Source organism: Saccoglossus kowalevskii, chromosome 8 (genome assembly GCF_978046115.1).
Source record: "Saccoglossus kowalevskii chromosome 8, keSacKowa6.1, whole genome shotgun sequence".
Lineage (NCBI taxonomy): Eukaryota > Metazoa > Hemichordata > Enteropneusta > Harrimaniidae > Saccoglossus > Saccoglossus kowalevskii.
Window position 1 is genome coordinate 12,179,499 of NC_140648.1, and position 26,071 is coordinate 12,205,569.

General features: G+C 35.4%; 2 protein-coding genes across 2 annotated transcripts in view; one reads left to right on the top strand and one right to left on the bottom strand.

The window, feature by feature from the left end:
- Positions 1-20,612, top strand: part of LOC102805227 (zinc finger ZZ-type and EF-hand domain-containing protein 1-like) — a 72,266-nt gene extending 51,654 nt beyond the window's left edge. The window contains exons 58-75 of the mRNA XM_085502177.1: positions 1,020-1,131; positions 2,544-2,614; positions 2,999-3,118; positions 3,578-3,874; positions 4,251-4,351; positions 5,576-5,725; positions 6,800-6,850; positions 7,082-7,160; positions 7,365-7,460; positions 7,788-7,964; positions 10,246-10,389; positions 10,751-10,922; positions 12,604-12,691; positions 15,481-15,537; positions 16,677-16,796; positions 17,891-18,083; positions 18,438-18,509; positions 19,024-20,612. Of these exons, the coding sequence (XP_085358303.1) occupies positions 1,020-1,131; positions 2,544-2,614; positions 2,999-3,118; positions 3,578-3,874; positions 4,251-4,351; positions 5,576-5,725; positions 6,800-6,850; positions 7,082-7,160; positions 7,365-7,460; positions 7,788-7,964; positions 10,246-10,389; positions 10,751-10,922; positions 12,604-12,691; positions 15,481-15,537; positions 16,677-16,796; positions 17,891-18,083; positions 18,438-18,509; positions 19,024-19,116 (2,193 nt within the window). The 3' untranslated portion in view covers positions 19,117-20,612. The remainder of the gene's footprint in view (positions 1-1,019; positions 1,132-2,543; positions 2,615-2,998; positions 3,119-3,577; positions 3,875-4,250; positions 4,352-5,575; positions 5,726-6,799; positions 6,851-7,081; positions 7,161-7,364; positions 7,461-7,787; positions 7,965-10,245; positions 10,390-10,750; positions 10,923-12,603; positions 12,692-15,480; positions 15,538-16,676; positions 16,797-17,890; positions 18,084-18,437; positions 18,510-19,023) is intronic.
- A 1,857-nt stretch (positions 20,613-22,469) lies between these two features.
- On the bottom strand, positions 22,470-25,948 carry LOC100374335 (uncharacterized). Its single transcript, XM_002738949.4, has 5 exons — positions 25,768-25,948; positions 25,101-25,372; positions 24,162-24,548; positions 23,417-23,515; positions 22,470-23,126 (listed from the first exon to the last, which is right to left on the bottom strand). The coding sequence occupies exons 2-5, from the start codon at positions 25,321-25,323 to the stop codon at positions 22,837-22,839; spliced, it is 999 nt and encodes a 332-aa protein (XP_002738995.2). The 5' UTR covers positions 25,324-25,372; positions 25,768-25,948; the 3' UTR covers positions 22,470-22,836.
- Positions 25,949-26,071: the final 123 nt, after the last annotated feature.

The window sequence follows — 26,071 nt, forward strand, 5'->3', positions numbered from 1 at the left end:
AGCGTCCCTTATGCCAATAAAATATTTTATACTGAAACTTGAGTGTTTGTGTCGTAAATATATATATATATGTGTGTGTGTGTTTGATAAAGTTCTCATACGATTGCTTAAACTCTACAAGTTTTTTTTTCTACTAGCACTACTGTCCTCGAAGATGACAGAGTGGAGATGTTTATAATAATTGTTGTGATTGTATGTCGCCCTCTGTTTGTTGTTTGTCAACGATTTCATTTTTGATTTCTTGTTCAAAAACTACTAGAGTTACTTGGTATGTTGGTGTACCATGGGGTGACCTCTGTCAGATTTGTTTTGTACCTATTTTTAGCTAATATTGTTGTCATTTTTTTTACAGCAAGTCTCAGAAGTATTGTGGCAGCCAATTTTCAAACTCGCTAGCGAATTGGCTAACTGCTTTGGTTTTGACTAAACAGTTGGCTTTCGAATCTCGCTGGCGTCGTCTTGCGGTTACGCCCACTTAAGGCGAATCTATGTAACAGTAGGGGATGATCCTCATATATTAGGAGCTAATCAGCGACTATCTTTACAGTTGGAGAGCGAATTCGCTTTCAAATATACCAAGGAAAGTGCTCTATGTTCTTTGTGTCTACACAAAAACGACGAATGAGATCGATTTTTTCAGCGGTTGGCATAATGTTACAATGTTATAATGTCACAAGCCGGCGCCAGCTAGTCAAAACCAAAGCAGTTAGCCAATTTGCTAGCGAGTTTGCAAATTGGCTGCCCCAATACTTATGAGACTTGCTGTAAAACTGATTTTGCTAAAATCTCATTTTTTGTACTTGGTATGTAGGTACCATTGGTGTTCCTCTGTGAGATTTGTAACCAGATTTTTTGTGAAGAACATTGTAGAAATAAACACCATGGCAAATAGCTAATACCTCATTGTGCACTACATTATCAACTTTTTACAAGAAGAAGAGCATGAAGTCGCTTGTTATTTTTTCACTTCACATGGTACATTTATGTTTGATTGACGATAGATTTTTTTTATCGATAAGGTGAAAGAATACCAGGTGGAATGTAAACCCCCATCGAGAGAGCCGTTGGATTCAGAGAGGTTTGAGAGATTTCTGACCATTGCTAAGGATATATTGACAATGTCTAAACAAGGTAAGAAATGAGATGATACCTTGTGCAGCATCACTGCACATGTCTGTAGCATCACTGTCCATTTTTTGTAGCATCACTGGACATGTCTATAGCATCACTGCACATGTCTGTAGCATCACTTCCCATGTCTGTAGCAACACTGTCCATTTCTGTACATCACTGGACATTTCTGTACATCACTGGACATTTCTGTACATCACTGTCTATGACTAGCATCACTTCTCATGTCTGTAGCATCACTTCCCATGTCTGTAGCATTACTTCCCATGTCTGTAGCATTACTTCCCATGTCTGTAGCATCACTTCCCATGTCTGTAGCATCACTTCCCATGTCTGTAGCATCACTTCCCATGTCTGTAGCATCACTTCCCATGTCTGTAGCATCACTTCCCATGTCTGTAGCATCACTTCCCATGTCTGTAGCATCACTTTCCATGTCTGTAGCATCACTTCCCATGTCTGTAGCATCACTGTCCAGTTTTTTGTAGCATCACTGAACATGTCTATAGCATCATTGCACATGTCTGTAGCATCACTGCACATGTCTGTAGCATCACTTCCCATGTCTGTAGGATCACTTCCCATGTCTGTAGCATCACTGTTCATTTTTTGTAGCATCACTTCTCATGTCTGTAGCATCACCTACCCATGTCTGTAGCATCACTTCCCATGTCTGTAGCATCACTTCCCATGTCTGTAGCATCACTTCCCATGTCTGTAGCATCATTTCCCATGTCTGTAGCATCACTTTCCAAGTCTGTAGCACCACTGTTCATGTCTGTGATTAGGTTGCAACACCTACAACTTGTCAGTAATATGAGGTTATTACGTGGATATCGAAAAGCATGCATGAAGACATAATTGAAATGCCGAAATACAAAAAAGTTCAAAACTAGTCACTGGTAGCATAGTGGTTGTCGCATCAGAGTCATGATCGGTAGACCAGAGTTCAAATCCTACCTTAGGCTGAACCAAAAGGGTCGATCCCTACCCTGGGTGAGTGTGCCACATACTCAATGGGAAGGCCAATTCCACTGGCCGAGATTCATTCACTAACGAATTGCCATGGCCACACAGCCCTGTCATGTAGTCCCAAACATGAATATGACTTCTGTGGCAAAATGCGCTATGTGTCGTCACTAGCACTGTTCAAAACAGGTTGAGCGAACTTCTTTGTATAGGGCTGTCATGTTTGTTTTTATTATTAGAAGACGCTTACGTGCTAATCATCCTATATTTGGAATATGTATTTCCTAATACAGTAGGATGAAAATATCCCGTAAAATACTGCAAAATTATGGCACGCTGTAACTTATGGCACTTACGGTGATAGATGTATTATATAATAATATTATATAGTGGATGATTTAAGAGGTCTACTATGTCATCTACATTGCTCTTGTTTTGTCTAGGAAAATCCTTGAGTGTTGAAATAATGTGGGTTCTTGGTCTGACGTTGAAAGCAGTTTTGACCAATTTACAGGTAAGCTGTCAATTCTCTTAATGAAAGTGAAATTTCAAAGTTGTGAGATATTGCTGTTAAACTCTACTAGTATTTGACATTATGAGACTTTTGCATGGTTTGAAGTGTGTTTTAAATATACCATAGGTTATTTAGTTTGAATTATAGAAGACTGAACTGACGTCATGGTTGTGATGGAGAGAAACAGTTGCTTTGATGCATGTATTCCACCAATACCAGTAAAACAGTTTAAAAAAAAAAGTATCCCAGTTATTTCTTGCCATTGACATATATTTTTATTTTTCTGTACAAACTTTCTTAACTTTTTAATGCATATTTTTATTTTTCTGTACAAACTTTCTTAACTTTTTAATGCAATCTTTTGGTGTTATTTTATTGTTGCAGAGTGTCAAAGGCGTTGAGAGTGTAAAACAAGTATTAGATAGCGGCTTACTACCACTATTAGTTCATATGGCAGCTAAGGGCACTGAGTTCAGTCGACAGTGGCTGCTTAAAGACCTAGAGGTAAATACTCCATCAAGACCCTGGTATGAACAATTTGTTTTAGTGTGAACATCAAAACCTTCTGTTAGTACAGATTATGATATTGTATTTGTTCCTGTGCTAAGTATAAAACAAGTATACATGTATATTGCATGGTTGATGTGAGTTTTTGAGTTGCAACATGGTTTTCATCTTGTTCATCATTAGGGGTGTGGTAAGTAATTTGATCATGGGTACTACTTGTATGTTGAATTACCAGAAGCTGAAATACGGATTTATTTACTCAATTTACAAGTCAGGCAACTGGAGACCATTTTATGTGTAGTATTATGTGTATTATAATTCATTTCATAATTCAAAGTTGGCCCGAGAATGATTCTGTTTTCAAAAAATTCCTTCTGTATTTAGAGGTTTGATATTTACTCCATTGCTTACACTCTGGTGTTGTTTACATTAGCTATTATAATATTTTCTTCACAGATTATGTCTGTGATGTTGTATACAGGTGATAAGTCTGAGACAATTAAACCACCTCACGAACCTAAAATCAAACCATCTCCCAAACAACATCTTGAGACCATTGCGGATCCTGATTTGCTGAATGACAATGATTGGAGCGACACTAGTAGCAGTAGCAGCAGTAGTTCGAGCAGCAGCAGTAATGAAGAAATTACGCCAACTCAAGAAACTGCATCACCCACCAAAACCCCTGAAGTGACAGAGGTTGGGTTGGATCCAATGGAAGGGCTGGATGAGAATACAAAAATATGTTTTCAGGTTGGTATCACAAATGCATAGAATTGATTACTACTCGCTACTTTTGGTGTTCAATGGTTTTAGTTAAAAATAGAATTTTTTACTGACTGGTATTCTAACCCTGGGAGGCTAGGAATTCAGGAACATAACAGTTGTGTGTTATGTTGCTTTTAAAAATGCTTGAGGGGGTGGAATAGGAAAATTTATTTGATTATAAGTTGACTTTGTTGATGTATTGATTGTGTTATCAGTCAGTTTGTCAGTGCTGTTTTTATTACCCCCAGTAAACTTTGCCTGGAATGGGGTGGCTTATAGATTAGATCCTGCTTTTCTGTCTGTTGATCTATCCATTGATTTGTCCTTCCACCCAGTTCTCATTTTGTTATTGCGTTCTCAGATCACTAATGATGCGTTGAAGGCACCACTGTCAGTATTAAGAGCTATCTATGAAGCCAATGGTAGACAGACCAATTTGTTGTTAGATGAAGTACAGAAATGGTAAGACTCTAACAAATTCTGTTTTTTTATTATGCACATTTTATAAGTTTTCCTGTTTTTTTTATTGAATAATGGATTGTCGTCATCTGTTGCAATAAAATGTACTAAACCCTGCATAACCTTGTGTGGACAAGATGGCGATACACACCAAATCTCAGACGTATTATATTACCTTAATGGTTGTAATAAACCAAAGATGCAGATGGCCACAAGATATTGTTCACCTTTTCACCACCAGACTTTCTCGCCCAAATTATTCTCCACTTTATTCTAATATTCTTCAATATTTCTGGAAATAACTTCTAATTTTGTAGCCAAAAGATAAAATTTGTGTCAATTTTCAGTCTTTACTGAAAAAGAAATTCAGCTATTTTTGTCCCAAACTTCTGAAGGAAAGTGCAGACTATAAACAGGACTATTTTTTGAATTTGTGAAGAAAAGAGGGAACAAGTGGTGAAAAGATTAAGAGCAAGAGAGTAGCAAGACATGTTTTTGCCCATCACATAATCTTCTATTCGTTCCTGTCATCATGTCCGCTGTTCTCATGACCTATGTTACCATGGTATTTGGAGCAGAGGATACAATGGTGCAGAGAATGGAACATGATTTGAGAGACAAAAACAAGTCTTGTGTCTCTATAGTTCTTAACAAGATCTTGTGATCATTTGCATCTAGAGTTTACTGAGGAGTAAACTTTTACAGTAAAATATCACAGCCCAAATGTGAATGATCTTCTGCATTCTAGCACAAACTTCCATATTTTTTCAGTAATATATATATATTATTATACATCTGTCATCGTAAAGTTATATATTACAGTGTGCCGTAATTTTGCGGTATTGCACTGGGTATTTTCATCTTACCATATTGGGAAACTCGATTTTCCAAATATGGAATGACTATGCATCTAAGCGTCCTCTAATAATAAAAAACAAACATGGCTGCCCCCAGGGTTTGACCGGACCCCACACAAAGAAGTTTGCTAAATCTGTTCTAAACGTTATTGATTTCTGGGAGGAAAAGATGTATAATAATAAGGTTATTACGAGGATACTGTAAAGTATGTACTCAGACAGTGCACAGTTGCATCGAACAGCGATACTCTCGCTGTACTGTCTTTGTGCATACTTTTCGGTATCCTCGTAATAACCTCATAATATCATTCATATGTTGATGTATCTTGGTTCTCTGAATTGACACATATTTGTTCTTGTTACATTGAAGTTTTGATGGTGATGTGTTTCATGTCAGTGATTTGATAAGAGAACTTGCCAAGAAGTGGGAACCACCAAAACGACCAGTGGTTGAGGAAATCGAAAACAGAGCTATTGATGCTGGTGTGATTAGTTATACTCCAAAGAAAAACTTACCAAAGTAAGTTGTATTACTGACTCCCTAGCTCATCCATCAAATTAAAAAAAGTTGTGTTGCTGACCCCTTAGATCATCTAACAAAAGTAGTTGCATTTATGAGTAGTCAATTTTTAGCTCAAGTTTTGTTATGATCCTTTAGCTCATCTACTAAAATAACTTTAATGTTAGTCACTGTGTTACTGACCTCTGACCTCATTCACCAAATTAAGGAGTTTTTGCTTAAGAATGGTGGTTCAATCTGTGGTTCTCTCTGAGTGTGTGGTATATCATGAAGACTTGACATTCAAATGCTCCTTGATAATGTATATTATTATACATCTGTCACAATAATGCCATAAATTACAGTGTGGCATAATTTTGCGGTATTGCACTGGGTTTTTTCATCCAACCATATTCGGAAACTCTGATTCCAAATATGGAAGGATTACGCACATAAGCGTCCTGTAATAATAAAAAAACAAACATGCCTGACCCCAGGGTTTTACTGGACCCCACACAAAGAAGCTAAATCTGTTCAAAATGTTTTGGATTCCTGGGAGAAAAAGATGTATAATAATATTATGACAGACCGTACGCCGTTGCATCGACCTCCGCTGCTAGTCGGTCAATACTGCTGTCGTATTGTCTCCGTGCATACTTGCCAGTATTCTCGTAATACGGTTCCCTCATATTATCAATTTACTATATAATAATGTTTGAATTTCTTAAAACTGCTACATCAGACCAAAAGTAATATTGAAGGTATTAACCCTTTGAGCACCAAATTGTTTCCTGCTAACTTTGGGTAAATTTGTTCACGTTTTCTTTAATTTTCACTGAATTCAAGGATAATACAGGAGCAAAAATTGCTTCAAGTTTTCGAACAAAAAAGAGCAGACTATATTTTGCAAAAATCTATTTGTGTCTTTAAGATATACAATAAGCACTGCAAATTAGAAAACAGTGTGTGTTCAAATTGAAAAGAATTAGCATGATAACATGACCGATTCATGTTAAAATTATTACAGCCAATAAAACTGCTTTAAATCTGTGCATATTTTAATTACACCTCCTTTCTGTGATTGATTAATTATAGCATGTTCAACTTCAGTCTCAAAAACGACTTGTCCAGTAGCATCACTTTGCGGTAAGATTTGTGTGAAATGCGAGTGGAAAACAAATCATTTCATTTAGTGTTGTTAGTTCATTTACATAATCAAACATTTTTGTTAAGTTAAAGGTTCAGTAAAGTTTAATTTCATAACAATTTTATTGATTAAAAAAAGTTACTGTTACAAAACAAAATTGTTTGAAATTGATGTCGTTCCAGGAAATCTTACAGACTCCATTTCTGTTCTGTGCTATTTTGTTTTTTCAGACCAGTTAATGTTGCCATTGTTGAACCAAATGAAGGAATACAGAAGCTGATATCAACACCAGAAAATGAAATGAAGCAGGTGAGTACACGAATTACAAACAAATAAACTTGATTCATGTACAAATTTTTTGCTAACATCTTAGGGAAGTATTCAAAATCAGCTATCTTTTATGTGTACACATGTGATCATCATGGGCTATGGACAGGATTACTATAAAAATGAACATTTTTGTCTGTAATAAAAGCTGTATCAAAATGTGTGATATGTTTTCTTGCTTTTTAGAGCTATGGTAGACAGCAACGCAACAAAAGTTCTGCACTTCTACGGAAAGAACTTGAAACACATGGCAAGTCTGGTTCTAGACAGTACCTGCTGAAAGTAAGTATCAGGTGTTGTCATAGTTACCAATTTGTATAAACTACTTTAATTTTGCTGGAGAAGAAAATTACATTACTGAAAAAATAAGACTTATATGTAATTATATGTACTTTGAGCTTTGTTTGACATATATTTGAAATCTTTTTTTTTTAAAAATTTTCAAAATCAACTCTATTCATCATACGAATGAAGGACATCTTGTATAATATAATTTTGCTGTCATTGAAACCAGCATTTCTGGGTACAGAAGTATAATTCTTGTGTTACACTGCTGTCTTGTTTCTACTGGGATGCCAACTATATGACACATGTGTTTTTAATTTGTAGGTTAATAGTGCAATGGCTATAATGTATGCCAGACATGTGCTATCTGCTGTGCTTGCTGAGTGGCCATCTAGTGATTACGTCATCAGCTGTGAATCTCTTGGATGCAGTGATCATGCACAGTTAGTCAGCACTATAGATCTCCTACAGAGAGCTGAGGAGAAGGAAAACTTCCTGAAGGTAAAGTCTTGGGAAAAAAAAGATCTACAATATCTGAAAGATACCGGGGTAGTTATAGTTTTCGATTGTATTGTGAAAAAAAAGTTAATCACTCATAGACGCAGACTCCCTAAACATCCTTGTACTGCAAGTTTACATCTTTCCATCTTTGTAATCTCTTATGAAATACTTTAGACTTTAATTAAACACTTTAAAGTGCCTGTGAAATGGCTGCTATTTTCACGCCTAGAATTATCCATTGATACATAAATATTATTATTTTTTTATGTTTCTAAGCATGAATTATTTTTTTAAGTGAAAAAATGTGTTTTAAACTCAATCTACGGCAACTTTATTTTTGTGTATTTTAAAACGAGGCTCCTCATTAGCTTCTTATTTGCATACAGAAATTCCCCTTGTGACGTCAGAAGGGGAAGTCGCATGGCAGCTTGCATTGCCGATACGTGTAAATAAGGCAAATTGCTTCTGCAGTTTTCTCGTTTTTGACTAAATTTTCACTTATGTACTTGTTCGTCGAAGAGGAATGGACCATTATGTACACATAGTATCAATTTTTGTTGCATGGGGTTGAGTTAGATGCAAAATATGTTCGTTCTGGTGTAGCTGGTCACCGTAATCGTCAGCGGTGCACGTTTGTACACTGTCGCTGGACAAAATAGAATTTGACGTCGGAATTATCTCGTTATTTAGCAAGTTACTAGGCACGTCACTACACTGTTTTATTTCATCGATCGTCTGAGTAAAACTTTCAAAATTAAAATAAAAGAGAACATATTTTGACATTCTAAACATTAGACCATAGTGATCACTATAAAATAATTTAAAAAACGACAAATCACAGTTACTAAATAAATGGCAGCCGCGTGGAAATAAATTGAAATTTTTTTGAAATAGGTGAATGCGTCGGGTCACGACGAGGGCAAGTGCGTTAAAAGCGGCGTTTAATTGGATAACAAAAATGATCGAGATCGACACACATACAGATAAATTCAGAGTGGATTCGAGTTAGCGTGATCCATGGCGTGATTGTCATAATTATAACATCATATTAAAACTTTATTTGGTGGAAACACATTGACCAAGCCCGGATTCTTATTTCAGAAATTATTACGCAGATCAAGCTGCAAGCATGGAGGTAAAAAAAGAACAGAGGTGTGAATTCGACATTCAACACAATCCACCAAACAATTCAGAAACTTTTAGCCTTCGAAAATGAAAACAATTAGCAGTGTGTAAGGGCTGTGTAATTTCCTGTTTGTCCGACGCTTCGTTTTCGTATCACTGTCAAAATTATTGCTACCTTTTACTTATCAGGGACTAAATGGTCTCTATAAAACGATAATCAGGATCGCAAAAAAGTCAACTCATTTGAAACACTTGCCGGACGTCTCTCTCTTCTGAAATCCGCCTCGGTGATCATGGTCCGGAATCTATTTCTTTCAAAAGTGTTGCGCCAGGTTTATGTTGTCGGTGTTTCTCTTTAAACCTAGTTTTTTTTTTCATGGACGAGGACAGTTTTTCAAAAAAATAATCTGAGGTTAATTGGTTTTCGTCCACTTCGGATCGATTAGAAACGTGTGAATACTTACACTATGATTATACGTTTCACTGCAACTGCCCACAACACAACATCTAAAAACTCTCTCCGTCAAAAAAAAAAAGAAAATAGACAAAAAAAGAAAGAAAAAAAACACCGACGGAAAAATGTATATCGTTTAAAAGTATACTGAATGATCAGTGTTATTACGGCTCAGGGGTATGACTTCCTCTCACATTTTGGCATTTGGTGGCGCGCTTTCGGCGAGAGTCGGAAATCCGGAAACAGTCGACCGTTTCAGGATAGATGGACGTGGCTACAACACGAGAAATATCCCAAATTTACTTGGATACGAGTAATCATTTTCACCAAAAAAATCAATAACTGCCCATTTCAGTGGGATACAGATCTAAAATGGGAAACGTGAGGGTGGGCATTGGACAGGCACTTTAATTGATTGAAAAATAAATAAAATTTCCAGATGTGTGACTTTTAGCTACAATACAAATGTCAGGACACAGTCGATGGTGTGTCTGTCATAACACTCGTAAATGAGCGCCTTAAGCTGATCGCTGCACCCTCGTAAAAGAGATTTGAACGAACCAGTTCTAAACATGTAAGCAGTCAGCAATTTAGCCGTCAATTTTGCTGTAATAAAAATATTCAACAGTAAATTTGATAAATACAACCCCCAAAAATAGGTGCGAAATGTGTTGATAAAGTCCTACACGTTTATTTTTCTAGGTTGTACGTAATGTAGTACACTTTTGTAGAGACGATTTATTGACACCATTATCGCTAGCGTCATGTCATTTTATGGAAGAAGTAAATTTATGTACAGAGACGATAGAATCAGAACATAACTATAAAAATAACACCACACTGCAGGTAAGATATTTATATTGTGAATTTATTATGAATATATTGATAAGCAAATATATACATGAAAGCAATATGCCAACCATATCAACCAACATGCAATGGAGGTCTGTGCATTTTTGTACTTCCTAGATACCGTACGCACTGTGACAGTATTCCCATGACAACCTTATTATTATAACATACTTCCTGTTCATAGTTATATTTTTTTGTATGGAATGAAGTTTTATTGTTTTTTGTGCTTGATCAGTCGGTATGATAATAGTATATGTACATGTACCTACTTAACATTTGTAATAGTTTATAATTTCTCTCTTCTGCCGTTATTGTGCTTTAATATGGATGTAATTTTGATTGAATGTTTTTTCAGGACAAAGTCCATATCAGCAATGCTGTCTTTTTAACGGTGAAATTTGATCCCCGATGCTCTACAGAAGAAGGTTGTGATGAGTTGACCATCGCGTCAAGTCCTGATTTTAAACTAGACAAACGTGTATTCAGCGGTTCAGCACGGGATAAATGGATTGATTTTGATATACCTGGTTAGTTACTCTGTATTTTACTTCACCCTGTCACTATTTGAGCTATCTGACATAAAGTGTATTACCGGTAGTAGATTAAACATGTACCGTATTTATCCGGGTATAAGCCCAGGGTCTTGAACATGGAAAATTGCCAAAAAGAAGGGGTGGCGTTTGCCAGGAGATCCCCGGCAAAAAAACCGAAAATTCGCGAAAATTGACAACACGCAGTTCGAACTGCGGCAGGGGATAGAACAGCAAATTAAAACATGCAACGGAAATAAATGAACAATATGCAACACTAGAAGTCGAACAAAAATAATGTATTGCTTATAATGTGACAAATAAACCAGAAATAATAAAAATCGACAGTGAGAAATCATTTGAATTAGGATTTTCCCGCCGACAAACACTCCCAATATGCGTGAACTCAAAATGAATTAAAATGTCAGGGGTTAAACTGCGTAAAATGATTTCTGGTCTCGACAAATTACGAATCAACCGTCATACAAGATCAATAATAGTTTACAAATTTACACAGTAAAAATTATAAAAATTCATAGCTGTTTGAAAAAACTTCTCAGATCTTTATTTGTACGTTCATTGCCATCTTCGTCAAACTCAAAACCTTCAAAGTCCAAGTCTGCGTCACTGTAGCCGTCGAACAAAATCTTATTCCCGAAGTTCGTCGATATCGTTCCACAATTTGGACTTGGCACTTTTAATCCACGGATTTTGCAGTCTGTCAGCTTGGCACTTTTCATTCATGTCTAATCATAATAAAGAGACAAGAAAAATGGGATCGCTCTGCTGCGATGGCACACGATGATTTTGTTTACAGTCTTGCAATCATCTTTGACCTTTATGCATCTGCTTTACTGATTGGCTAAGAATGACATCACTACTAGTATTTCATCATAAAGGTCAAATCATGACATTGCTTTTTTATCAGACTCGACGCTTATTAATAACGGTGAAAGTTATCATTTAGCAAGTTCCGGCGGTTGGAATGTCTCACTATATGGATATCGCGGTGAACTTGAAATAGGAAGTTTTTTTTTATCCAACGACAGAAGAATAGTTTTCATGACGGTGATAAAAGATTCCCGTTGCTACAATTTGTACAAAATATTTTATTAAGCCAAAATAACGTGATTTCAACCAATCTCCCAGGTACGGGTTGCTACAATATTGCAACATTGTTTTCATTGTCGACGGCGTTAAAGCCGAACGAGTGCGATACTTGCTTAGCGGCTCTCCTTATACGATTTGCCTGAATCGTTTCTAAGGAAACACAAACCAGACGGCCGGCCATTTTTAGGGCCACGACATATTTCAAAAAGAAAACTACCCGGGCCGTTTCTGCTAAGCTGTCACAGCTATTTTGCGTTCACCCCTTGTTTTAAGCAATTAACAATTTTTATAAGTATCACGACAGACTTCAAAAAAGTCAACTGTTAATACAACCACAGTCAACGAATAGAAAATAGTTTTTTTTTTTTTTGTGTACTATATTAACCAATGTGCCCGATTATGACCTCAACTTCTTTATTGTGTCAAAAGTGGGGGGTGGGCGTTTGTCCAGGCATGGGCTCTTACTCAGATAAGTATGGTATGTGAAAAAACAACTGACCCTGTTTTTGGCATAGAAATTGAAAAAAACATGTCATAGACTGTTAAAATATGAATATTGTTATTGCAGGTGATACGCTGTATTACAAGTTCTCAGCTGACTGTAGTAATAATGACTGGGGATTTAAATTTACTGTGACCGGGGGTAAGATGGGAAGGTAAGAACACAATATACTTTATTTAAAGCATCTGGTGAAAAACATCATACAGTACAGAGCCTATGCGTATGACACCACCTCAAGACATTTTACATGTTACTTCAGTGGGGAACTTTTAGTGAGACTTCTACATGGCTGCCAATACTGTAAAATACTTTATTTTCGCTTGGAATTAATTTTCACTATTTTGGCTGAAGGAATGATTCAGTGAAAATAAAATCCAGCGAATTTACCTTTTTCCCTATATTTTACATTCAAAATTCTGTACAAAACATCCAAAGAGTATTTTCAGCAAAAATTAATTCCATTTCTTACCAGATCCGGGTACTTCACATGCAAATGAATAGTCGCGCAGATGTCTATCATTTTAGCGTGGCCAATCGTGAAATGTGTCAGGGATCACCGGCTACTAGGATTGCCCACGACTTACACGAAGTTTGTTTTGGCTGTACTATACGCGATCGCGACATGTTCCACAGCAGTTTTTGATATCATGTCACTAACAACTTGAAATCTTGGCGTGAACAACCAATGCATTGAGGGGGTCATTTAGAATAAATTTGCATGCGTTATGTTAATATAATTTATTTCGTGATGTCGGCATCAACTATGAATTATTCATATCAACTAGAAACCTGCAGACGGGGACAGTCTCTCGGGACTAAAGTCCCTCGCGTGAAATGCTTTGCATTTCCAATCAAATGCCTTCGGCGCTTGAATGTCTAGGAAACACAATTACATTAGGCCCAAGGACTGACGACAGTCTAGGTAAAGAATTGATAATTGCAGTGAATTTGAACTAAATTTTGAACCCTGTCAGAACATCTGCTAATGATTGTAGCTAAGATCGCTAAATGGATTTCTTAATAACCTTTTACTATATTAACCAAGGTGGAGTCATATTACGGTATTGTCTAGATTAATTTGTAAACCAGATTTAATATTTCATCAGATAAATACACTAAACATTTAAGGTAGCGAGAAGGGTTTTGTGACGTTTTCGAATAAATCATTCTCTGTCTGTTGTCTTGTTCAGAAGAGTAATTTAGCTTATATATTTCAAAAGACTAAGTATAGAGGTACAAGTTCGCACAAACTGGACGGTCATTGTTTACATAATTATCACGTGACATCAAAAATGGCGAATCTTGTAAAAATGACTAAGTCCTCGATTGCGAGAGCACACTGCGGAATTTCCTGGTGAAATTTACGTCATGCATTGTCCGTAATCAAGTCCATTGAAATGCGTCTCCGATAATCAAAAGACCTATTATTCCGATTTCTATGCAGGTTTGTTTTTTTGTCCTCGAATTATTTCATACTTGGCACCTTTAACAGACTATTATTCTGTGACAAAGCATTTTCTTTAAAAACCCAGACATATTTCGCACCATCATTATCTTTTGAACGATAACTGCGAGTTTGAATGTCCTAGTCCGAACGCACTTGATTTGGCGGCGGTCCCAATGAGTCGTACTCAATCGAAACTTCAATTCGAGAAAAACGCAAAAAAACAGTCTTGGTTAATAAAACACTGTAGATTTGCTGCATTATTATAAATATACACTAAAAATGGCCAAACATATTAACCACTGATATCATAGAGCTCATAAAGAGTGTCAGATAATGAATAATTTCAAGCTCGAGCGTGAAAAATGAAGAAAACTGCTGGCATTTGAGTCCCCACTCCAGGAACGTTCGGGTTTCCATTGTTATGCAAACGAACAACGAGGGATAATCCTCTGACAAACATTACTGTCCCACTGTACACGCTGACAGTTTACAAACAAGCTAATCCTTCAAGTGTCTCTGATAAGTGATCTAATAAAACGGTTTTCATGGTGAAACAAAATGGCCGATGTTTGAAAAAAAAAATTGCTGTGTCAGAGTGTGACACTGAGTGGCAGATTTTTCTTTGCCTCATCTGTCAACGCTTTCTTTCTTTTCTTTGCCATTGCGTTAGAAACATGGTATTAGTAAAATAGAATATTGACTTGGAAAATAAAACGATTTAAAAGAAAGTTGCGCAAATTCACAGTACTCATTTCGCACTACCTCCCGCCCGCTCCCGCTTTCCAATCACCTTTTTTCTCGCTTTTTTGACCGCTTGTTGAATTTGACCGGACAATTTCCGCTTTATTTTCGACCGCGCAAACCCCGAAATATCACCGCTCGCTCGCACGCATTTAAAAGCGGAAGGTTGGGCGAAATGGGTACTGTATGACCATGTTTCTCCGACGAAGTCTCGACTGACAATAATGCTGACAATGGACGTTAGATAAACACGCATTGTTTGCGACGGGAAGCTTATCACCCGTTATATCAGAATCGTCAACAACAGAGTATACAGATAAGATGTTATCATTTAAACCCTTTCAAAGATAAACAATGTGCAAATATCCACGAAACGGCATTTGTAGTCTTTTCTACTAGCGTTTTAAAACACTGATTTGAGCGACGTTATTTCGCAATTTCGATCTTTTGTAAACCTGGTATGATGTATCAAGGTCTAAAGTGAACGTTTAATCAATTTTTGAAAAATCAAGAAAAAAGTGAAAATTTCCCTTCTCGCTACCTTAAGGTGTTTTTAAATCAAATCATAAGTACGTTCTCAGAAAAGTAGTTTGCCAGTGATGATTGGTAAAGGGTTAGCAGAAGCCTACCCTGTTCTGAAGCCAAGAGTTTCTGTTAATATGTGATTTAGCTGGTACATTCCATTCATATTTGCTAGTATGCACGTGTAGGTACATGTATAGTTGTTTGTGATGTCTGTTTCTTTTTTTTTTCAGATTTGAGACTGGGTATGTGATGTTAAATACAATATTAACAGAAAGTTTACAACCACAGTAAGTACACTATCTTGTTTTTAATTTCATGGATGCAGGGATAATATACCTGTTTGCTGGTGAAACAGGGTTATGTTATTAGAAGCAGTGTTCAGGGTTGTACCTAAGCCTTTGTTACATTGATACCTTTGTTACTGATTTAGTAATGGAAAGAAGGCTATGTTTCAGTTGTATTTTGAAGAGATATATGGCACTGATACATGGGCTTTCTTTCTGTTATTCCCAATTATTTCCTAAAATATATTATACAATTTTTAAGGGACTGAAATAGAAACATACAAAATAGTATTATAGTTTTATAGACCTATTGGGGGGTTGTGTTTCATTATGCTGTTTGTGACTGCAATGGTATGGATTGGTCCAGAATGGATGTGACTACTTGTTGACATCAGCAAGTCTGGTATGCCATCTGTAAAAACCCAAGTCATCAGCAGCTGTGTACAGAAATATATACTCTCTTCACTTTTACTGTTTTGGGAATAGGGTTTGCTCAGCTGCGTTAGTGTACGGCCTGTACACTGATGCTACTGTGTATACTGACAGACGATGCCTTATCTTGATCTAAAGTGAAGCAGAACCATGGGTATACCAAACATAGCATGTCTCTTTTTGATATTTCACTATAAACTGCATCATGGCTAATTATTTGTTAACGCTGAAAACAAATACGTATTCCTGTAACTTGTCTGATAACATGGTGCAAAACACTTTCCTGTTTTGCGCTGTACAGATGATCTAGACTGGGGCATACCATTTATAGCATAGGGTTTAAAGATGCACATGTATGTGAATATGAGAATTACTTTTGTTTGGACTAACTGTTGATGGAATTTCTGTACATCTTAAGCTTAAGTTTAATCAATACAATAGCAATTGTGTTTCAGTCTTTTATACCTATGCAGCAGTTTTCTATGCTAACAATATGATTACGATAAAGTTAGCATTTTGCATCATTGATGTCTGAAGTCCTGGCTGAAAAATGTTTGATTTGTAATATGCGTTAAGGATTTTGCAAGAGTGAAAAAAATGTATTCAATGCATTTTGATATGCGGAGCTATGACAAGATTTGGGATTTACTGTATTATACCAGTACATCAGGTAATTTCAATGTGATTTATTTTAAGTATTTATATTTCAGCAGAAAGCTTCCCCAGGATGAGTTATGGTGTTGGTTAGTGTATGTGTCATGCAGACAAACTGGACAGCAGAGATTGAAAGTAATACAGTTAATGCTCAGAATATTACAACTACTATCAAAGTAAGATTTATTTACTAGTATTGCATATCAATTTCTGTTTACACAATTAAATGCCATCAATTTTTTACTCGGCAAAATTTGGGTGCATCATTTTGCACTTTTCTATGTGTTTTTCTAAAATATCCTGTTTTTGAAAAAAAATATGAAAAAAGTTTAAACTAAGATAGCTCAAAAAATATAGTTTACTATACTAGTAAGAATGAAGAAAACTGTAAAACTAAGTAAATATTGGTTTCCAATTCATATGTGAGGTCACTTGATATTTAGTCATTCTGGAACTAGATTTCAGTCGTGCATGGACAGATATTGTTCAAACTTGGTACATACATTGGACAATATGTGACTTTGATTCAAAATGGCCGACTTGTGGCATTTTTGTTTTAATGAATGCTGTTCTGGAGCCATATTAGACCGATCATGTTCAAAAATTTTCACATATGCATCATATCTCATGGGATACATATGCACTTGCATCTCATGATTTGATTCAAAATTAGCGGGAAATTCAAAATCATGCATCTCTGCCATTTTGGAACTGGATCTTTGTCATGCATGGACAGATCTTGTTCAAACTCATACATACATTGGACATTATAGAAACTTGATGCACGTCATTTTTTTCAGTTCGAATTTAAAATGGCCAACAGGCAGCCATTTTGTTTTAATGGCTGTTCTAGAGCCATATCTTTGACATGTCAAACTTAACATATACATCCTGACACACATATGCATATGCATTTGTTTCATGATTCAATTCAAGATAGCCAAAAATCATCAAAATCAAACCTTTAGCATTTCAAAATCAAATCCAGTCAAATTCAGATTTGAAGTGTCTAACTTAATTGCATGACGAAGACTGTGTAATGTCAGTGATTTGTTATCATTTGTTCAATTACCATATCATAAATATATTTACTTTGAGATTTAAGTTTTATAAAAAAAAAATCATGTGAGGAGAATTACTATCGAGACAAGTTTAGGTAGCAAAACAATAAGTTGATAATGGAGGTGATTCAAACTATTTTCTTAACCTTTTTCAAGTTTACACTATTTAGAAGATATATGAACCTCTCTCTTTTTGTGATTGTTGACAGGTCTACACAGCAGATGACTGCAGCCATGCCCATCGATAAGTCGCTAACACCAGATTTAACATTATTGAGACCACTGTGGCTGTTACTAAACAAGATGGCAAAGGAGACACCAAAAGATAGCGCAGCTAAAATATTACCACCAGTACAGAGAGCTTTGACTGAATTATTTTTATTGGCAGAAAATCTTGCTATTGTAAGTTAATTTGACTGAGTTGTGAATACGTTAGTGTTGTTGTAATGTCTGCGATATTCCTATCGCCGTTCTCTAAAGTTGTTCATTAGTCATATGTGAGCATAACACATTCAATTGTTCAATGATTCATTAACAAATTTTCAGTTTTACTAAATTACGCATCAGTGCAGAAATTTTAGGGACCTGCAACTTTTCCTGGAACAAATATCTAGTTTAAAATTCTGATCAGAATTGAAAGACAGTAATCCTAGGATTTTTTGTAACATTGTTTTCTGTATCGGTAGTATGAATACTTGAGGTGAGTCAGTTATCAGAAATGAAATTAAATTGAGAAGTTTTCATTGTTATTTCTAGGAGTGGGGAATACAAGAAGCTTATATGATTGCTATGGTAGATGAAGAAGAGCTAAAGAAGGTAGCTGCACAGGTAATTGAAGAATTATACTTTCATTTAGTTATAATTTCATGATCCAAATTCTCATGAATGTCATAGCACCAAAACAGCTACAAAATAACTGTATTTACGCCTTCATTTTGCAGTTGAAGTTAATGACTACCTCAGTCTTGCTTCATTTATCAATATCTTGGTCGTTTTTTTTTGCTCCTTGAGAGCCTTTATTATTACCTCAGAATTCCCTCTCCTTTCTGAAATGGTCTCAGCCAATGCAATGAAATATGGGATTGTGGGGTACCACTCCTCACGTTTACACTGAATCTGCTGTCAACAGACATAACTAACTAGTAAACATGTACAAAAGTTACAAATTCTTCAGCTGTCAAAAAGATTCCATCAAATGGAAAAGAACAAATAATAAAAAAAAGTGCAAATCTTTTAATAACATAATGTTCAACTCTGGTGGTCATTTTGAATTGAAACTGGTTTTCTAATAGTTAGCTTTCAGGCTGTGTGTTGTCTACTCACACATATTTTCTTTTTACAGGCAATACAGAATATAGCGACAACAGGGCTGGCTATGGGCATACCCAACAAAGCCAGCGAAGCCTTTCGTAAACAAAAACCTGTGTCAGTGTAACATCAGTCATGGACAAGGTCTTCACTTGGTTTTATTTCTTGCTTTAATCCTACATTTACTGGCTATTATTGCCTGGATCTATACAATTAATTGGGTATTTTTTAACTAATGTTAGATACACGTCTCGTAGTACAATTTAACTCCCCATAGCCAACAATGTTGAAAATTTTCCACATACACAACTCAACTCTATTGATATAGAGCATTGCCACCAGAAATTTGCGCAAACAATCAAATGGCAAGATAAAACAATCATCAACATTCAAACATGCTGAAAATTATCAAAAATTGAATGCACATTCATTCAGACCATCAAATATTTCAAATAATATTCCCAAGACCCCAATAATGCTTTAAGAATTGTCATGAAGAATTATGAAATTATGACAGCTGCAGTTTTACACAGTTAACATTACTTCCAAATGTTTACCGGTTCTACATATATGTGGAGTACATTATTTGAATGTATTTATTCAGGTTTTCTTACTGTCCATTGGATCTCTTGTTCTATTGATTTAAATACTGGTAGTCAGAATTGTTTACGTTTGTTTTGTGTGTTTATTGCATTGTTTTACTTTTCTTTGCTCTGTATTTAAGACTGGCATATGGTGCTGTATTGTACTCTAAGCCTACCGGTAGTATTGTAAACAGATTTATGCTGTGTGCATTTCCGCGACTGATTTAGTATACTAACAAATTAGGCCTGAGGACTCTCAACAGTCTAAAGATTTCAGTGAAATATTTCATATAGACATATGAATATAGATTATATTATTCCCCACTTCAGATGGCTAGCTATAATGGTGTAACCATGTAGGTAAAAACATACCTCCATGGTGTATTATTGCACACCATGGATGCCTAAGAATTTCAATTTTCTTTGATTTTTTATTGTCAGTGGTAAAATTAATTATGTTGAGTCATATATGCTCTATTTGAAGCTTTTTTGGTTGTTAAAGTGGACGGTAAATGATAATGTGCTTCTAATAGAGCAAATTCAGGATTTCATTAATGTACTGAAATTTCCTTCGATTTGTGAAGTGTAAGAAGGCAGACTGAAGTTATAGCAATATTTAAACTAAAAGTCCTGTGTACTAATACACAAGATTAGATTATTGAAGTCATTGGACTTTAATCGCTAGTATCCGACCCCCCCCCCCCCAAAAAAATACAACAACACATCAGTGTAATGTATAAAGAGCCTTTGTTGTTATTATATACTTTTTAAATTATCATAAGTGATATATGATGTTGATAATAGTAATACATGTATTTGTAAATGTTTAAAAGTTAGTCAAGCTGCATGGTTGTATACAATTTTTATGTTTATATCTTTAAAATTGTGTGAAAATAGATTTGTGTTTAAAAAACACTGATAGATATGGACATCCGTTAGTTTCAGGTGTGTCCGGTAGCCCCAAGGAATATGTACACTTACTGTGCCCTTCTGCAGTTTGACTTTTTTGTAAATAAATTGTTACATGTATAAACAAGAATTGTAATGAATGATTATTAATATTGTTTTACAAACCAAGGCCAGACTTTTTTTATTCCTCGTTTCTCGGGTTTTTATAAGTCAATTTGTTTGAGGAGGGCGAAACAAAAATTAAATTAATTCTTTTTTTCCATTACATTTGTGTGATTCTCAAAGAATTGTAAGTGAGATCATTGATCGGAAAGAAGAAATGAAATAAAATTTTATTCTATGTATAACCTGGTTGGCAATGTCGCCAATTGTGGCACAATTTTCAGCATTAATAAGGAATTTCTTGGTTTTTGATGACAGAGTTTCACAGCGTGTCACCACAAACCACGCCCCCGCCATGTTTGCCTAGTAGTCTCAAGCAGCACGCAGAGAGGCTAATACTCGAGATTCACTGTCAGCCAACGGGCATAAAGTATAGATCTAAGCGAGACTTCGGTACTTTGATCATGATACTCCCATGAAAATGCAACTTGGATTTATTGGGCGACAGGCGAAAAAAAAATGAAGAGAAATTACGCTGAAATGAAATTTTATTTTTATTTCATTTTCGGCTACGGTTCATTCGGCGGGTTAGCGAAACAAGGGATAATAGAAGTCTGGCCTAAAAGGTTCACATACATAATAATATCAGAACTTTCATACAATTCTTCACACATAGATAGAACTAAGCCTGTTACTATTTGCAATGAGTAATCATTCTATTTATTATGAAATTTAAACAATACAAAACTGTTAAAAGAGAACCGTGTTTGGGATAGCTCTAGAAAGACACACACACCTGCAACAAAGACTGTAAATGACCACACAATGTAAACAAATGATAAAATTCACCAACAGAATTATCATAGTGAGTCAATCAGAAAGGCAATTAACAATAATGTCCATATTTTATTGCCTGTTTTAGACTTGTTTTTGCTTTTAATGATATACCAGTAGATGCCAATCCTTTGTTGTAATAGTACCGGTAATACTGAGCAGAATCAATTATTGAACTTACTTTGATAGGGTCAATAATTAAGATATTTAATAAAGAAAATAGGTACCTTGATACCGGTAATGCATGCACTATTCAAGACCTTGAATGGTTAATAAAGTTTATTTTTTATAGCTTTTATTATCACAGCTAATGCTGTGAAATGGTTAACTGCATTAACCCAAAACTCCTGTATGGGCTATAATTTTAATTTCAAGATATCTGATGCAAAGTGCATTATGATTAGTATGATTTATAAATCAGCATATAATAATAGATACACAAAACTGTTAGACTAGGCCATAAATAAATAAAAAATTGTTATGAGAAGAAAACTAAATATATGAAACATACGATAATACCTTTGCCAAAAAAAGAAAGTTAACACTTCACAGTGTTTTGAAAATGTGGTGTTGATCTTTTTCAAATATATCTCTTTATAAAGGATTTATGCATCACATGCAATAAGTGTATATTACATAAACTGTAACATATTCAGTTCAGTACTGTACTGTCATTCCTATCACCTCAAGTAGAATTGGAATTTTAATTAAAGTTTTACTCTTGCTTCAGGTAAATTCTGATGCAAAAACACTTTTCACTAACAGAAAGGATCGTTAAATAGAGGAAAAAGCATCATGCTCTGATTTAAAAATCTGATATCAAACTTGTATTATTTACAGATTCAGAAAATGTATTGTTTTCACCAATGCGAGTGATAAAACTGACACACATAATGGTAATTTATATAAATATAGATGAATTTAAAAAGTTAAATTACACACAACTTTGATCCAACCATACCTTGCCACTGACACATTCAAATCATTCCATTACCGAGGACATCTCCCACGCAATACAATGTCCCTGTACAGATGGGTTACAGGATATTAATTATTCGCCATGGGAGTTTGTTATTATTACATCATGTACAAAAACATGATTTGGCCAGGCCAACAGATATGCACAAAACACTCACACGTATACACTGGCAGTTGTCAACTTTTTGTCTTGATAACTTAAATTGAGACTTTTCACACATTTCTGCTTTTCTGTTAAAAAACACACTTAAATATAAAAAACTTACCAGTACAATTAAATTACAATTATTCATATATACATTCTTATAGAACGGGAGATCATTGACAACACATAAATTTGAACGATTAACTAAGCAGTAAAGTCGTAATAATAACTGCGTAACAGTCAGAAAAAAAAATCACAAAAAATGAAAAATTCATGACTATGCAATCTCTTGCATTCAAACACTGAGTATGATTTTATCAATTTCGTGTGCAGGTATTTTTGAGTCTGTGTTTTCATCAGCAACGCGAAATACAACATCCGAGTTGTATGGGATATTAACAGATCCCACTGTGGAATTCCAGAACCATCCCAATCCGTCACGAGTAAACATCGTAACTTCAACTTGTGGTGTGTAACCCAGCACAGCCCAGGTGCTGCTTAGTTTGGGGCTGCGCTGATGACTGAACTGGAGTATCTCTGTTTCCGCTCTGTTTGGGGTGAAATGCTCGCATCCTCGGAAATCACCTAGAATTTAATAAAGTAATATTTCAGTAATCTTTTTTTTTTAATTCAGTAATTTGCAGCAGCAGAGAAACTAAAATAGTTGTATGGAATAGTATGCAAATGATCAAACAGTTGTTAATATTTATAATTATTTGTAAAACACTGGCACAGCTGTAAACGACAGTGCAGGCATATCTATTATTTTGAAAAATTATTAATTTTAACTCATTCTTATGCTCTAAATCTTCATATCCATCTAGTATGTATTTTTAATAGTTCTTAAAAATTCAAAAAACATACACCATACATACCTTGTAACTGTTTGCCACCATGTAGTTCTATAACATCCCACGTACCAGTTTTACTCAGGATACTCCGAGCTGAGTCCATTACGCTGTACGACAACTGACCTATATGCATGAGAGTTGACTTGTTATTCTATCACCGTTAGAAACCCTATAAGCTCATTGTATGCTGTGCAAGGTTTTTATGAACCATATACGCAGATCCATGCATTAATGTGCAAATCCTTTTAATAAATACTACATGTATTTGCACTGTGAACCCTTAAACTATTGGGTGGCAATGCCAGCTTATGCCATGTTTCACAAAATAAACATATAATGTTTTGTTTATATATTTTCAAAAGTTTTGATTATAAACACTTATAGTCAATGGGAATTAAGTTCGTTTGGTCAAAATGATAGAAAAATACGAAGAAATTTTCAAAAAGTAACATTTTGGCTGAAAAAGTATTGGCATTTCCTGAAACATTTTAGTACAAACCTTGTTAGTACCAGAGGACCGACTAGTTTTTATTATCAACATTCCTGTGTGGCTCAACAGTGCATGATACGAATAATAAATTTAAGTGACATGCACAATGGGTATTGTTCAATGTTTTCAAAAATGTCTGTGCTCTAATGAGACAAGACGAAGTTATTTATATCTAGAGGGGAATTTACAATCTCTAAGTTCATGCGACTTAAACTAACCAATGAGAACAAGAGCATGTGATTAATGATGGAGAAGAGTTATACGAGTTTAAATAAATACCTGAAAGTAAAGATGGTGTCAAGGCGCTTGTTATTTTACCCAGCAAACTCCACTGGAATGACTTCACGAAATAAGACATTGTTTCTGGCAATATCACTTCTGGTATAGATGCAATATCTTCATGTAGCTTGACGTTTTTGTTAACAAACAAGACTCTGTGATGGAAAAACTTCTCTTTGAGACAGCAGCCATTTCTTATAAGGTGGTTTCGGAGAAGCTGTGTCTTGGATTGGATACTGGCGGCAGCATTATTATGCTGTAATTCGTACTCCACAGATGCCCCATTGTCACCATGCTTCCGTTTTCGCTGCACCCAAGACTCTTTATCTTTGGTTGTGTTGACTTCGCCTGACCAGTTTTTGATTTCCACAGCAAACAGTCCATATGCTGAGAAAACAATATATACATAGAATGAAGTGAAAACAATTCAGGCGGTCAAGGTCGACTCTTAAATACAGATTTTGTATAGTGCATTGTAGGTCAATCTCATCAATGTAAGATAGAATAATGCCATTATTAAAAGTAAACCCACCATATGTGTAATACATATATAGTTTATCACATTAGAGAGTGACCAGAACATGAACAGTACCTCAATATTTAATATTTTAGAATATTAGCCACAGCACTATTAATCATTCCTCGATATTTGAACAGCTTTAGCTGATTTGAACAGACACGAGTTGATGGGGTTTTTTTTGCTTTTTTTATTTGATCTACATTGTGGCTTTTGAAAGAAATAAATATAATAAACTGAATAACTGAACTTATACATATTATAACACAATAAAACGATAATTCATAAAATATAATATAATATAAACATTACAAATGCACGTAAAATCATGATACGCCCTGAAGCCAAACAGTGTTATTACATGATGTGCAAATACACCAGTGTAATGTTGTAAACAGTTAATAGTTTTGTAGAAGCTTTACCTGTTAAAATCACTATATCGATTTCATACCGGCGTGTATGAAATTCAGATGGAATGCGTATTCTGCAGAACATATCATCCGGGTGAATACCACCTTCGGTTTTTAACAATTCAAACACTATTTGCTCGGCTTCACGACCAGCTTTCACATGTTCTTCTTCAAGATAGCGCGTTGGGCTGCTCGCTTGCTGAGCTTGGACGAGACGACTCTGAAGGCCAAACATTGTGCTGTGGTTCCGAGGTGTTGTTGTAGCTATTGATCTTTAGGTTGGTCTAAAAAAAACAGGTAGGCGATATTAAAATGTTGATTTTTCAAAACTTCATCATTTCTCATATTGTTATTAGACACAACAGTGACGAACCGTTATACCAGGTGATAGAGGGACTGTGGTTATACTTACAAAACGGAAAAAGGTGCATGACTTACATTCTAAAAATACAGTTAATTTTATGCGTTCGATGGAAAATACGTAAAATGGAGAAGTGCTTTTTATTGCCGCTATAATTTAGTAGGTTTTTTTGCGACCATGTAACTGATCTGAGGGTTTGGGTTTCATCATTTCTTATTCGAGTGTTGTAGCAAGCACGGTCTCAGTGCGTGACAGGATGCCAGCTGTGTTGTGAAATCGACAGAACAATAACAATGAAACAGACAGAGAAAATCTTACCATAAAAAGGCGAAAAACCGTTCCCGAATCATTATTCAGGTCACCAGAAACTCTCCAGCAGTTAGAAGTATCCAAAAACAAGTATTTTCTACATGAAATAACAAAAATTCCGAAATTTGCCCAAAAAAGAAGCCCTAGAAAAAAGGCGCATACGATGTAAACAATGAACTTTATTTTCAATGACGCAAGAGGGAATCCCCGATCCCGCGTTAGAATGCGAGATTTCGGGAATCAAATTAAAAAGTTCCCAAAAGGCTGTCCTGTGTCGCTTTTGAAACTATCATTCATGCATAAAAATATGTAT

Coding starts and splice junctions, on each gene's coding strand:
- LOC100374335 (XM_002738949.4), bottom strand. CDS start 25,323: ATGTTTGGCCTTCAGAGTCGTCTCGTCCAAGCTCAGCAAGCGAGCAGC. Junction 24,549..25,100: donor CGATATAGTGATTTTAACAG/GTAAAGCTTCTA, acceptor TTGTTTTCTCAG/CATATGGACTGTTTGCTGTG. Junction 23,516..24,161: donor GACACCATCTTTACTTTCAG/GTATTTATTTAA, acceptor TCATGCATATAG/GTCAGTTGTCGTACAGCGTA.